The sequence below is a fragment of the Haliotis rubra genome, unplaced genomic scaffold, assembly GCF_003918875.1.
Source record: "Haliotis rubra isolate DU_JTF1 unplaced genomic scaffold, ASM391887v1 Scf324, whole genome shotgun sequence".
Classification (NCBI taxonomy): Eukaryota; Metazoa; Mollusca; class Gastropoda; order Lepetellida; family Haliotidae; genus Haliotis; species Haliotis rubra.
Window position 1 is genome coordinate 785,122 of NW_025766996.1, and position 14,398 is coordinate 799,519.

Genomic DNA, 14,398 nt, shown 5'->3' on the forward strand with positions numbered 1-14,398 from the left:
AAACATTGAGCTGCTAAATAATCAAATGTGGCACACAAGTGTACGTTATTAGGGCACTCACGAATAGTATTGCCTGCCAGGTTTAGACTGTGGAGAGATGACTGATGTGTCTTCGTAACGTAAAGCTGACTGAGAGCTGTAGCGCCATCGTTGCCAATCTGAATTTACAACACATTACAAGGTACATGCCAGGTTTGTTTATTGCTATTGTTACCTGAAGGTGTCCGGGTGTTATACCCTTCTCCCTAGGCAAACTGTCTATCCACTCTGGTTCTGGGGATGATGTAGCTAAGATGGATAGTCAAACATAAGTCCGGTATGGTGTTCAAGTCCATTTATTTTGGAATGAGTTCTTTCACAAAGGTCCTCAGATATTCTCTAGCTTTCCTGGTCTACACACAACACATATTCACAAATCTCACGGAAGAACTTGTTGGTTTCTTGTACAACTCCTAAAGTTACAAGTTCATCTGAGCCATTCTCTCAATATACAGAGAGAACCTCTCAAGTCAACGGTGGGGCCCAGAGTCGCTTCTGTTCCCCTCGACATGTGAGAAAACTATTTTCTGACAATTTTGGCTCCTCCCCCCGAAATAATGTCCTACCTCATACAAAAATGACTCATATCCAATCTTAATAATTAGTTACTTTCATTAGTCCCTTTCGGAGACTTTATTTGGTACCATCAATTTCTTCCAGTGATAAAATGACATTGCTAGTTATCCTTAAGTCATCCATCAACCAAACGTTGACATATCTAACTAATATCTCAGACTGGTAGGCGCCAGAAGATACTTAATCAAATCATTTCAGATCCTATGCATGTCCCTTTATTGTCAAACTGACCAAACTGACCATCTGTATCCCAAATGTCCATCCACCCAATTGTGTAGAAACACCAGTTTGAACCATTCACCCTCATTTATGTCAATTCAGAGAAATTATTATTCCCCAAGAAAAGTGAATCAATAAGAGCTTGGTCAATGCACTTTCCCAGTACATTCACCCTTCTTAACTTGACTTCAAATTTTCCTTAAATATTTATAAAATGTATATAATGTTTTCAACTCTAAATATCCTGGTTATACTATACTCAGCAAAATTCAAGCTATTTGACTGTTCAGAATCCAATGTGGACCAGACAGTCCAGTGATTAACATCATGAGCATCAATCCACTCAGTCAGGTTACAGTGACATGTGTCAAACAAATATGCAAATCTGGCTCTTGATTTATTTGCTTACCTCTTATGACAAGCATGGATAACTGGGCACCAATTCTTACCCAGAACCCCAAACATGGATACAGCAAGTACCCATAATGCAACATAATGATCCACTGAAGAACCCATTGTATAGATCAATGCTTATGACGTCAATCACTGAATTGTCTACATATTGCTGAATGTGGTCTTAAGAAACAAACAAAAACATTTATCGCAGCTGTGAACTGTGGAATAATACAAGGGAAATTGTCGCATTGTCACCTTAAAACAAAAGATCAAAAAGTGTCCAAATTAACCAAAGTGTGACAATGCAACAATGTAACATTTTGGCCTTTTGTCGCATTGTCGCGCTTTGAAGAAATATTTTCTTATTCAACCTAAAGGGCAACATGACATAGTGACAGTTTTCAAGGTCCAAATACGTTGCGATGTCGTCCTATCTAAGATGTATAAAGAAAGTGTTAGACATGTGACAACACAACAATGCAACTATTGGCCAAAATGTCGCATTGTCACTTGTTGGTTAAATTTGACACATTTTGCTTGTTTTGTAAGGCCAACAACGACAAAGCGACAATGTCCCTTCTAGTATTCCATAGTTCAAAGAGCTACAGTTATCAGTGATCTGACCGAGGTGGCCAGAGTGATGCTGGTCTTCCACAAGGATGGCAATGCTGCTGATAAAAAAGAAGATAAAAATCAGAAGATTTGTGCAAACCATTTCGCACTATGCTATAAATTCATCAATCAGACAATGTCTTCCAAAACACACTGCTCTTTAACTTACTTCACTGACTAAAAATGTTAAATATTTAAATAATTGCAACAATGACATCACAAAATAAAGTGATAATTACTGATGTTTGTCTCCATTTCATATACACAACAATTCTCAAATGTCTAAGATGAAAGCAAGAGCAGCAAAAATCTATTCATCTCACCGTGTTGTTGGAGAGATCCAAAACTCCTAGAGGATGTGACGGCTGCTTTAGAAGACACTCCACCAAACACCCGACTCCTGTGTCAGTGATCCGATTGGCTGACAGTTTGAGCATGTGGATTGGATGACCTTGACCAATAAGGTCACAGAGGGGTGAAAGGTCACTATCTGCCAATGAACATCCACCAAAACTCAAGGTTGTGACCTTTGATTGTTTCAAGTGACCTGAAAAATGTGAACACATATGGCACTAGATATGGCTGGACCAACATGAGCAGTATGTCTTTGAAATGAAAATATTTTAAAACTGACGGTGGTACTTTGTAATTTAGAAGATACTAAATGGCCTTCTGTGTAATATCATTTTTATTTAACAAGTTAATGATTTGGGTATCAAACAAGTGAAACATAAGTTCATAGAAACTGCCTACAGTGTGGTCTACAGCAAGGTCTAATATTATTGTGACAGAGGTATTAGCATTGTGACGTCATAACTGTAAACCATTATGACGTCATACATTCAGCATCATGTGATGTTATTACACACTGAGTAATAACACTGTAGATTTATTAAACAGTGAGTAATAAACATATTTGTACAATGAAAGCCTATCACCTTCTAAGTTGTGGTTACAGCAACATTCAAGGTACTGGTGGCAATTTTGAACAGAAACCATTACAGAAGAGAACTAAGTTTATTACATGTTTCAAGGACAACACATCTGGTGCTTTCCTATACCTGGTGGTCAAATCATACTTCTTAGCATCATGAGCGTGACATGAAGGCATGTTCATTTCAAACTTTCAAACAGTTGAGTGTGGGTTGAACTTGTAGGTAATTAAGCTTGCTCAATTTTAAACACACAGCATGTCAGTCTCCTCATGGACAAACAGCCCCAACTCCTCTCCTTCAAAACCACTCCAAAACCCGACAACCTCTCTTGAATCGAGTCTTTCAGGCAATAAACCTAGACACGGAATCAGACCCCCATTCCAGTGTATTGAAATTTTGAAAAGTCTCACATCAAAACAGTCTTGAGGCTGGCTAACACCAACATGGACGGCAATGACACCAAACTACATCATCACTCACCACACAACTGAGGTACTGCATCTGTACCGGCAAGCTTGAGACCATCCAACACCATCGCAGACAGCAATGACTCCCCAGATAGACAACCAGCACATATTTCAACAATCTTTGCAGGAGAAATCTTAGCTTTTCTCAGGTTGAGGTAGGTAAGGCAAGGGAGTGAACTCATATTCAGCTTCTGTGGCAAAGTCTCTGAGCTATTCATTCCATAGGTAAACCTCTGTAGAGAGCTGTGACCAGAAGAATCTGTAAAACAGCATGTGTGGGATCAAGCTTTAACTAATATTTCAGATGGTTGGTGGGGTAGCCTAGTGATTACATGGTTACATGGTTACAATACATGAAGCCCATTTTCTGGTGTCCTCTTCTGAGATATTGCTGGACTATTGCTAAAAGTGGAACCATACTCACTCAATTGCTAATATTTCTGTTACTGTAAATCATGAAATTAATGCGAACATTTTATTATTATGCATTAATAGTTTTGAGAATGTTCTATTATTATAATGACACATTTCAGTCTGACCATGTCTACTTTTGAGTATAAATAAGCCAAATGCAATTATCACTGGTCATAATCACTGGCCATTGTTTAAAGTCACTTTAGAGCACATCAGTTAGAAACCTTTTCATTCTCTTGTACAGCCATTGTTTGTTGTGGCCTTGGTAGATGACTTGGAATACTTTGCAAGTCGGATTACATATATAAATGTTGTCAAAAGACAAAATAGTGGCAATACCAACTCAGGGTGATCCTAAACATGGCAGGTTAATCAAAATGCATTTTAGATTTTCTGGTGTCCTCGCTGAGAATTGCGCTATTAAAAGTGGAACCATTTCAATTTCATGATTTACAGTATTTCGACAATGGGACACTAACATAAATCTTGACATGTGATAAAATGAAGGCATTAATGACAAGCTACCAATCTAGCTATAACAGACTGTTTGATCATCATTCTGTGATCCTGTGATGTCATCCAAATGTCAACCCCATCCATCCACCAAATCTCAAATATAATTGACATAACTTCTATATTTTGATTACTAACTCCTTGAACCAGACATAGATTTTCTTCAAATGATTGTTCACACATTAGTGCTACCTGAAGTAATACTGATGATATCCTCTATACAGTCAGGCGTCAGTGACTGGTTGTTGGTGATATCTAGATCCGTGACATGGAGTTGTCTCCCCTTTGACCACTCTCTAACTACTGAGAAAAGAGAGTTGGCGATGTTGCTGGAATGTAGACTCAGGACTTGCAGCGCTGGTGAAACCGACTGAGGGTCTGGTGACTCGGGCAGGTCTGAAGACATGAATGCTTTGGATGAGGAAAGGTCAAACACTCACATGCAGCGCTTTAAAATGTCCGTCTGCTCCACAGTCTATTTTGTTGATGAACAGTCAGTGTTGAAATGAACCTTTCATGCATTTATTCAATTCCACAAGTATCCAAGTTTTAATTCAGTGTAAGAATCAAATTAACTCTAAACATGAAACACATTGGTGAACAGTTCTTATTATTCATTAGTTTTACCTGATGATGGGGCCGGAAAAGGCCCGAAACGTTGTATCAAAGAATAAAAAGAAGATGAAATCCAGGAAATTCTTTATGTTCATCAAATAGCATCTTCTAAAATGCCAATCAAGGATGAAACACATTATTTAGTCACTTCTGAGACAGTCTATTTTGTTGATGAACAGTCGGTTTTGAAAAGCTGCCTTTGCTCAATGGTCAGGATAGTAACGTATGTATTAAATTACATAAGTACACAAGTTTCAATTCAATGTATGAATCCAATTAACTCTAAACATGAAACACATTATATAGTCACTTCTGCGTATATTGATATCTTTTTGCAAAAATTTTCAGGCTATTTCAGGCGTATATTGATATCAAGTATTTTGGTATCCTGTGATTTTGATAAAAAGTCCCATGTGTATACAACAGATGGACCTGTACAAAGCATTTGACAGATGATCTGAACAGGTTACATGTTCTCCAGGACCAATGGAGGCTGCTGAGGTAGAAGCGAATCACATCCCTGATATCTAAGGTTAAATTATCTTCTGGTTTGACACTGACCTTGTAATGAGACAACCTGGTCTTGGACTCTGGCATCGTTCATGTGGAGATTCCTCACTTTTCCTTGAGAACACGCTGATGCAATGAACCTTGCCACGAGCTTGAGACTGCCGAACTGTCAACACAAGTATCATATAGTGACCCCTGAGGATCTGGGTTAGGACTGGTCTTCAGCAACCCATGCATGTGGTAAGAGGCAACTAACAGGATCTGGGTTAGGACTGGTCTTCAGCAACCCATGCAAGTGGTAAGAGGCAACTGACAACTCCGGAAAATAAGAGCACTACCACTAATTTCATTCTAAGTCAAACTTGTTGCCATGGAAACGCAAAAAATGTTTTATTCAAAATTCCAAAACTACCAAAAGGCACCAGTACTCCACCAGATCTATCTATGTGCCAAGTTTGGGGAAGAAATATTGAACGGTTTTAGAGTTCTGCTCCGGAAAAGACAAATATGCATGGACTGACGGAGTCCATTTTAATACCCCCCGCAAAACGTGTTGCGTGGGATAACTAACAGGATCTGGGGATCAGGCTAACATCAATGCTAGTGCTGTCGATCACTGGATTGTTTGGTCCATGTTTCCAGACAGTCATCAAGTAGCTGGAAAATTGCTTGTGTACTTCCATGCTCAGCAATATTCCAGCTGTATGACGAGTTTCTGTAAATACTCAAATCTGGACCAGACAATCAAATGACTAGTATTGTGACCAACGATCTATTGTGTTGAATATTACACAATTAGAGTGTTTGAGGTAGGAAACAAAGTTTTGCGTTCCTAAAACGCATAGATAATGGAAATTTGCATGCGTAGTGCCACAAGCCACGGAGTGGCGAGGTCTCTTGGGCTTCCAGTTTAACAGTTTCATAAATAATTTAGCCATTTTCAACTAAGTACATTAATTTATTCCAGCAAAGTACCATTGACAAAGTTAAAGCCATCCCATCACTTCACTTCTGAGTTGTGTCGTCTACATCACATGACCTTTGAACTGTTTGATGATTGGTCAGAAACTCTGCTAGTTCTTTGTTTCAGCTGTCTCTCACTGGTGGACACCATTTGAGTAAACACTCAGGGGTCCATCCGAGAACTGTCCGCGACCAACTTTGCTTCACTTCAACTGATTGTGACCCGAGCTCTCCGCACAGGACCACACACCGCCACATATCACTGGGGTTTCTTTTCAATTTAAATGGGATTATTTGTTGCTATCAGAATGATATATATTCAGAGACTCAGCATTAGTCTGCCATACTGTGTTGTCTGTTCAAGGTAGACCATCATCAATCTAATGAGGCTCATCCACCAGACTGGTCAAGCATCTGACAGTCTCTGAACTGGAAGACCAAGAGTGACCACCCAGCGAGATGACATCATCAGCATCACCAGTGCTGGATCTCTGCATCAGAGTGACCACCCAGCAAGATGACCAGCATTCTCCATCTGCGCTACTGGACACTCAGAGTGACATCATCAGCATCAACAGTGCTGGATCTCTGCATCATAGTGATGAGACAACAGTGTGTTGTAGGCATCCTGGGATATCGACCATTTGAGGGAATGTCATTAATCTGTCAACATCGACCGAAATCGTCAATGTTGGGAGAGGAACAAATGGGTATGATTTCTGTGTTGGTTTAGGAACAAATACTTGTAAATCACAATCACTTTTCAGAAAATAATTAACATTGTTTGACGGAAAATAACCCCAAAGCACAAGGTGTGTACTTGCTTTTGTGAGTCAGTATAGTAGCACATCAGACAACTGGGTTGGTTAGTTTGTTGCAGTATTCCAGCAGTATTTCAGCTATATGGCGGCAGCCTGTATGTAATCAAGTCTGGACCAGACAATCCAGTGATCAACAGCAAGAGCATCGATCTACGCAACTGGGATACAATGACATGTGCACGTGTCAACCAAGTCAGCGAGTCTGACCACCCAATACTGTTAGTCGCCTCTTACGACAAGCATGGGTTACTAAAGACAAATCTAACCAGGATCTTCATGGGTTACGACAAGCATGGGTTACTGAAGACAAATCTAACCAGGATCTTCATGGGTTACGACAAGCATGGGTTACTGAAGACCAGTTCTAACCTGGATCTTCACAGGTTATGACATGCATGGGTTACTCAAGACCAGTTCTAACCTGGATCTTCATGAGGTACGACAAGACTGGGTTAATGAAGATCAGTTCTAACCCGGATCTTCACAGATTACCACAAGCATGGGTTACTGAACACCAGTTCTAATCTGGATCTTCATGAAGTACGACAAGCATGGGTTAATGAAGATCAGTTCTAACCTGGATCTTCACGGGTTACAACAAGCATGGGTTACTGAAGACCAATTCTAACCTTGATCTTCACGGGTTACGACAAGCATGGGTTACTGAATACCAGTTCTAACCTTGATCTTCACGGGTTACGACAAGCATGGGTTACTGAATACCAGTTCTAACCTGGATCTTCATGAGGTACGACAACCCTGGGTTAATGAAGATCAGTTCTAACCTGGATCTTCACGGATTACCACAAGCATGGGTTACTGAATACCAGTTCTAACCTGGATCTTCACGGGTTACGACAAGCATGGGTTACTGAAGACCAATTCTAACCTGGATCTTCACAGGTTACAACAAGCATGGGCTACTGAACACCAGTTCTAACCCGGATCTTCACGGAGTATGACAAGCCTGGGTTAATGAAGATCAGTTCTAACCTGGATCTTCACGGATTACCACAAGCATGGGTTACTGAACGCCAGTTCTAATCTGGATCTTCATGAGGTACGACAAGCCTGGGTTAATGAAGATCAGTTCTAACCTGGATCTTCACGGGTTACAACAAGCATGGGTTAATGAAGATCAGTTCTAACCTGGATCTTCACGGGTTACAACAAGCATGGGTTACTGAAGACCAATTCTAACCTTGATCTTCACGGGTTACGACAAGCATGGGTTACTGAATACCAGTTCTAACCTGGATCTTCACGGGTTACAACAAGCATGGGTTACTGAAGACCAGTTCTAACCTTGATCTTCACGGGTTACAACAAGCATGGGTTACTGAAGACCAATTCTAACCTGGATCTTCACAGGTTACAACAAGCATGGGTTACTGAAGACCAGTTCTAACCTGGATCTTCACGGGTTACAACAAGCATGGGTTACTGAAGACCAGTTCTAACCTGGATCTTCACAGGTTACAACAAGCATGGGTTACTGAAGACCAGTTCTAACCTGGATCTTCACGGGTTACAACAAGCATGGGTTACTAAAGACCAGTTCTAACACGGATCTTCATGTCACACAACTGGGCCATGTAGTGAATGAGTAATTGAGTAAGGACAGCTTTGAGCAATCTTCCAAAAATATCCCACATTGAAATAAAATACATCAAAAAACATACTCATGGCATAGGTTCTAGGTGTCAAAATGATATAACCATGTATTGCAAACTGTGATTGCCTGTACCACCGACAGTGAAATGAGAACATGTAGTTTGAGAAAGTAGTGAAAACAGCTGTATTACCTCGTTGCCACTGAGATTGATTTCAGTGAGACATGTGTTGTGAGACATGGCATCACACAGGAGAGACAGGCTGGCAGGGTTCATCTCACAGCTGCTGAGTGAGACAGATGTGAGACAACAGCCCAGCTTCTGAAATGAAAATTGTTTAACCTTACATCACAACTCAGTCAGACTTGTTTAAGTGACAAGTTTATTTGTTTGTTTGCTGTTTGTCACTACACTCAGCAATATTCCAGCTATATGGCTGCGGTCTGTAATTAATCCAGTCTGGACCAGACAATCCAGTGGTCAACAGCATGAGCATCGATCTGAGCATTGGGATACGATGACATGTGTCAACCAAGTCAGCGAGCCTAACCACCCGATCCCATTAGTGGAGTCTCTTCACGACAAGCATGGGTTACTGAAGACAAATCTAACCTTGATCTTCTAACACGGATCTTCACGGGTTACAACAAGCATGGGTTACTGAAGACCAGTTCTAACCTGGATCTTCACGGGTTACAACAAGCATGGGTTACTGAAGACCAGTTCTAACCTGGATCTTCACGGGTTACAACAAGCATGGGTTACTAAAGACCAGTTCTAACACGGATCTTCATGTCACACAACTGGGCCATGTAGTGAATGAGTAATTGAGTAAGGACAGCTTTGAGCAATCTTCCAAAAATATCCCACATTTAAATAAAATACATCAAAAAACATACTCATGGCATAGGTTCTAGGTGTCAAAATGATATAACCATGTATTGCAAACTGTGATTGCCTGTACCACCGACAGTGAAATGAGAACATTTAGTTTGAGAAAGTAGTGAAAACAGCTGTATTACCTCGTTGCCACTGAGATTGATTTCAGTGAGACATGTGTTGTGAGACATGGCATCACACAGGAGAGACAGGCTGGCAGGGTTCATCTCACAGCTGCTGAGTGAGACAGACGTGAGACAACAGTCCAGCTTCTGAAATGAAAATTGTTTAACCTTACATCATAACTCAGTCAGACTTGTTTAAGTGACAAGATTATTTGTTTGTTTGCTGTTTGTCACTACACTCAGCAATATTCCAGCTATATGGCTGCGGTCTGTAATTAATCCAGTCTGGACCAGACAATCCAGTGGTCAACAGCATTAGCATCGATCTGAGCAATTGGGATACGATGACCTGTGTCAACCAAGTCAGGAGCCTGACCACCCGATCCCATTAGTCGTCTCTTATGACAAGCATGGGTTACTGAAGACCAACCCGGATATTCGTGGGTATTGACAAGTAAACATGCTGGCAGTCTCACTGATCTGAAAAGGAAAGAAACATATGCAAATTCTGAACTTCTGAACTTAATTTATTTTTTTATAGCTAATTTTCCCCCGAAGTTTTAAAAAAGTAATTTTTTAAGTAAAATTGATATTTTATACTTATCCTGACTCATGATCTTTGCTTATCTCCCTCTTCTATGCGAATGTTAGTGGAACACTTGAATCCTTTGTAGTTCCCTAAAGCGGACGTAAAAGTACACTCATCCACGAGTTACCTCCCTTTTCCCACGCAAACAGTCATGTGACCAGCCTTACTTGCCACTCTCTCCTGATTTTCTGCACCTGGATCTACTGTGAAATCCGAAGTGTTTCCAGCGGGGAGGTTGGGTGGGCTTGTCCTCATGAGTCAGGATAAGTATAAAATATCAATTTTACTTTAAAAATTACATATTTTTTCTTATCCCGACTCATGATCTTTTGCTTAACAAATCCAACGGGTTGGTGGTGCGTCAAGCCACTTCCTGGATTCATCAGCTGTCCTTAGATACGTCCTGTACAAGGATAATTCCTGGGTGTCCTCTGGTCCAAGGATCGTAGATAGTGCTGGTACATGGAACTGTCTATCTGGTTGACCAGGTAGTTGATTCTTTGCAATAAAGTCCCATCTAAGTCCTAGATGTGAATCATCTGATTGTGATGATCTTCACGAACGTTGTCTTCAAATGTAGATCTGTGAGGCATATCATGTTCGCGCAGGTCCGAGGGTTTGTGAACATTGCCTGCCAACATGAGGTTATGCTGGATCAAAGTTCTGCGTTGTCTTGAACTGATGCTGCGTAGACGACGCGTTCGCAAATGCTGAGGTGTTGTGTGCTTCAACTTCACTACGTTGAGAAGTTGGTGGTTGGTCATCAAACAGCTGGCCCACTGTTGTAGTTGCAGGAGACGATCTAGTCGTCCACTACGTCGCCGATCTAGTAGGTACTTCACGCAGAAGTATCGGTGGTTCATCAAACACGTCTGCTTCATGAGGTGGGATGATCTCATCATTAAATGACCTCTGATGAGTTGACTTGCTAGGTCACGTTGATTTCGACACTGATCTAGTTATAGATGCCCTTTTCTGCATTGTGGATGATTAAGATGTCTTCTTCTTACTCTGAGAGGGCGTCAACTCCGTCGTAGCAGACCTCTTCTTCGACCCCATAACAGACTGCCCCTGCAACGTACTCGACATAGCACTTGAATTATGTATCTCAGCGGTAGCAAACAACATACGGTTACCGGCTTGATCTCCAGGTTTATCAACCGTGACTTGTGATGACTTCCTCACCCGATCCATCGCACGTCTATAGATGTAAGACAAGTATTGATTAAATTGTTAATTTGATAAACCAATGCAATATGTACAACGCAAGGTGAAAGAACATGGCTTAATGCATGACGGGCATTGGGGGTGAGGATCAGTCACTGATAGCCGGTACCTGCAAACAAGGCAAGATTTCATGAAATGTAAACAAGTTACATTACAATGAAAATATGTCACAAAATACAAATAATTTCTTCAAAATTTTACATATAATACAAGCTAGTTATAGCCAAATACCATACACAGCATAATTTCGATAAATAGGATCTAGATATAAAGGATATATGCCGTATACGGGACTCCAGTGCTCGCCCAACCATCCTCTTGGGGAAAAGGAGAGAGTGACAAGTAAAGCTGGTCACATGACTGTTTGCGTGGGAAAAGGGAGGTAACTCATGGGTGAGTGTACTTTTACGTCCGCTTTAGGGAACTACAAAGGATTCAAGTGTTCCACTAACATTCGCATAGAAGAGGGAGATAAGCAAAGATCATGAGTCAGGATAAGGAAAAATTATTTTATTTCAGAATATTGGCTTGGAATAAAACTACAATAAACATTACTTACTTTGTCTTCTGTACAAAATGTTTGTTTAATCTAATTTTCGGTTTAGTGTACGTGGTAAAATATATCAAGTATTTTATCTAACCTGGAAATTACCTATGTATAATAATAAAAACAAATCATCACCCAAAAGAAAAGTTGACGACGATAAACGATCGGTAATAACAAGCTGGGTATTCAATGCTATAAAGCTTATTCTGATTTGACAGCAGTAACATGCATGTTGTGATGATTTTTCTCATTGGTCAAGTTATTAATAGCAGCAGCCAATCACGATATTGAAGCATTTAGGTTACAAAACCATGCTGCATGATATCTGTTAAAAATGGATACCAAACGCACATCAAGACTTAAACTTTGCGGTTAGTTTTTGGGGAATTTGAAAATACTGCTAATCGGGAATGACGATGTTAAAACTTCAACTCATTGTTTTCAAAAATAGTTGGGTCAGAAAACGTACTCTTTCTGTAGGACGAGCATATTATGTTTTTCACTTGCCCGAAACAAATTTTACTACGAGTGTACAAGTGGAATCTTCGAGCCCTGGAATCTCAAGACTAGCCCCTGCCTTGATTTAGTGGGAGAATGCTGTGCCAAGACTAGCCCCTACCTTGATCCAGTGGGAGAATGCTGTGCCAAGACTAGCCTCTACCTTGATCCAGTGGGAGAATGCTGTGCCAAGACTAGCCCCTACCTTGATCCAGTGGGAGAATGCTGTGCCAAGACTAGCCCCTACCTTGATCCAGTGGGAGAATGCTGTGCCAAGACTAGCCCCTACCTTGATCCAGTGGGAGAATGCTGTGCCAAGACTAGCCTCTACCTTGATCCAGTGGGAGAATGCTGTGCCAAGACTAGCCCCTACCTTGATCCAGTGGGAGAATGCTGTGCCAAGACTAGCCCCTACCTTGATCCAGTGGGAGAATGCTGTGCCAAGACTAGCCCCTACCTTGATCCAGTGGGAGAATGCTGTGCCAAGACTAGCCCCTACCTTGATCCAGTGGGAGAATGCTGTGCCAAGACTAGCCCCTACCTTGATCCAGTGGGAGAATGCTGTGCCAAGACTAGCCCCTACCTTGATCCAGTGGGAGAATGCTGTGCCAAGACTAGCCCCTACCTTGATCCAGTGGGAGAATGCTGTGCCAAGACTAGCCCCTACCTTGATCCAGTTGGAGAATGCTGTGCCAAGACTGGACCCTACCTTGATCCAGTGGTAGAATGCTGTGCCAAGACTAGCCCCTACCTTGATCCAGTGGTAGAATGCTGTGTCAAGACTGACCCTACCTTGATCCAGTGGTAGAATGCTGTGTCAAGACTGACCCTACCTTGATCCAGTGAGAGAATGCTGTGCCAAGACTGGACCCTACCTTGATCCAGTGGGAGAATGCTGTGCCAAGACTGGCCCCTACCTTGATCCAGTGGGAGAATGCTGTGCCAAGACTAGCCCCTACCTTGATCCAGTGGGAGAATGCTGTGCCAAGACTAGCCCCTACCTTGATCCAGTGGGAGAATGCTGTGCCAAGACTGACCCTACCTTGATCCAGTGGGAGAATGCTGTGCCAAGACTGGACCCTACCTTGATCCAGTGAGAGAATGCTGTGCCAAGACTGGACCCTGCCTTGATCCAGTGGGAGAATGCTATGTCAAGACTAGCCCCTACCTTGATCCAGTGGGAGAATGCTGTGCCAAAACTAGCCCCTACCTTGATCCAGTGGGAGAATGCTGTACCAAGACTAGCCCCTACCTTGATCCAGGGGAGAATGCTGTACCAAGACTAGCCCCTACCTTGATCCAGTGGGAGAATGCTGTGCCAAGACTCGCCCGATCGGACAGTCCATTACTGCTGAGATCTATGCTGGTCAGTGTTGTGTTGTCCACCAGGATGTCGAGCAAAACCTTCATGTTCGTAGACCCGATACTTTTTGCCCTGAAAGCAGAAAAATGCACATCACAAAGGCCTAGACTGTGAAATAAATGCACATCACAAAGGCCTACAAGTACAATGTAAGTCATCAAGTCAATTGTGTCAATGACAGCTATGACATGCATGCATCTAACCAGAACACCAAATACATAGGTAAACATAAAATTTGTTAAATTACTGATTTCATTAGTGGAGCGATAATAAAAAAATCACTATTCATACAAAATTAAACTTTACAAAGTATGTTTCTTATTGGTTTGTTCATTAAATCAAGACATACACAACTGAGGCAGTTTCCTGACTCGTAAATCTGCAATGTAAACAACACACTCGCATGTGTGTCTAAACAGGAAGTGACCTCGATCATGTTGATCGTGGTGTTAATCGGAGCCTGTTCCTGTTTTGTTT

At 41.5% G+C, this 14,398-nt stretch overlaps 1 protein-coding gene across 1 annotated transcript in view; it reads right to left on the bottom strand.

Moving 5' to 3' along the window:
* Positions 1 to 14,398, bottom strand: part of LOC124283880 — a 33,862-nt gene that overhangs the window by 15,319 nt on the left and 4,145 nt on the right. The window contains exons 4-10 of the mRNA XM_046719905.1: positions 13,852 to 13,993; positions 8,886 to 9,014; positions 5,348 to 5,462; positions 4,364 to 4,567; positions 3,258 to 3,503; positions 2,166 to 2,389; positions 62 to 158 (exon numbers count right to left, since the gene is read on the bottom strand). Of these exons, the coding sequence (XP_046575861.1) occupies positions 62 to 158; positions 2,166 to 2,389; positions 3,258 to 3,503; positions 4,364 to 4,567; positions 5,348 to 5,462; positions 8,886 to 9,014; positions 13,852 to 13,993 (1,157 nt within the window). The remainder of the gene's footprint in view (positions 1 to 61; positions 159 to 2,165; positions 2,390 to 3,257; positions 3,504 to 4,363; positions 4,568 to 5,347; positions 5,463 to 8,885; positions 9,015 to 13,851; positions 13,994 to 14,398) is intronic.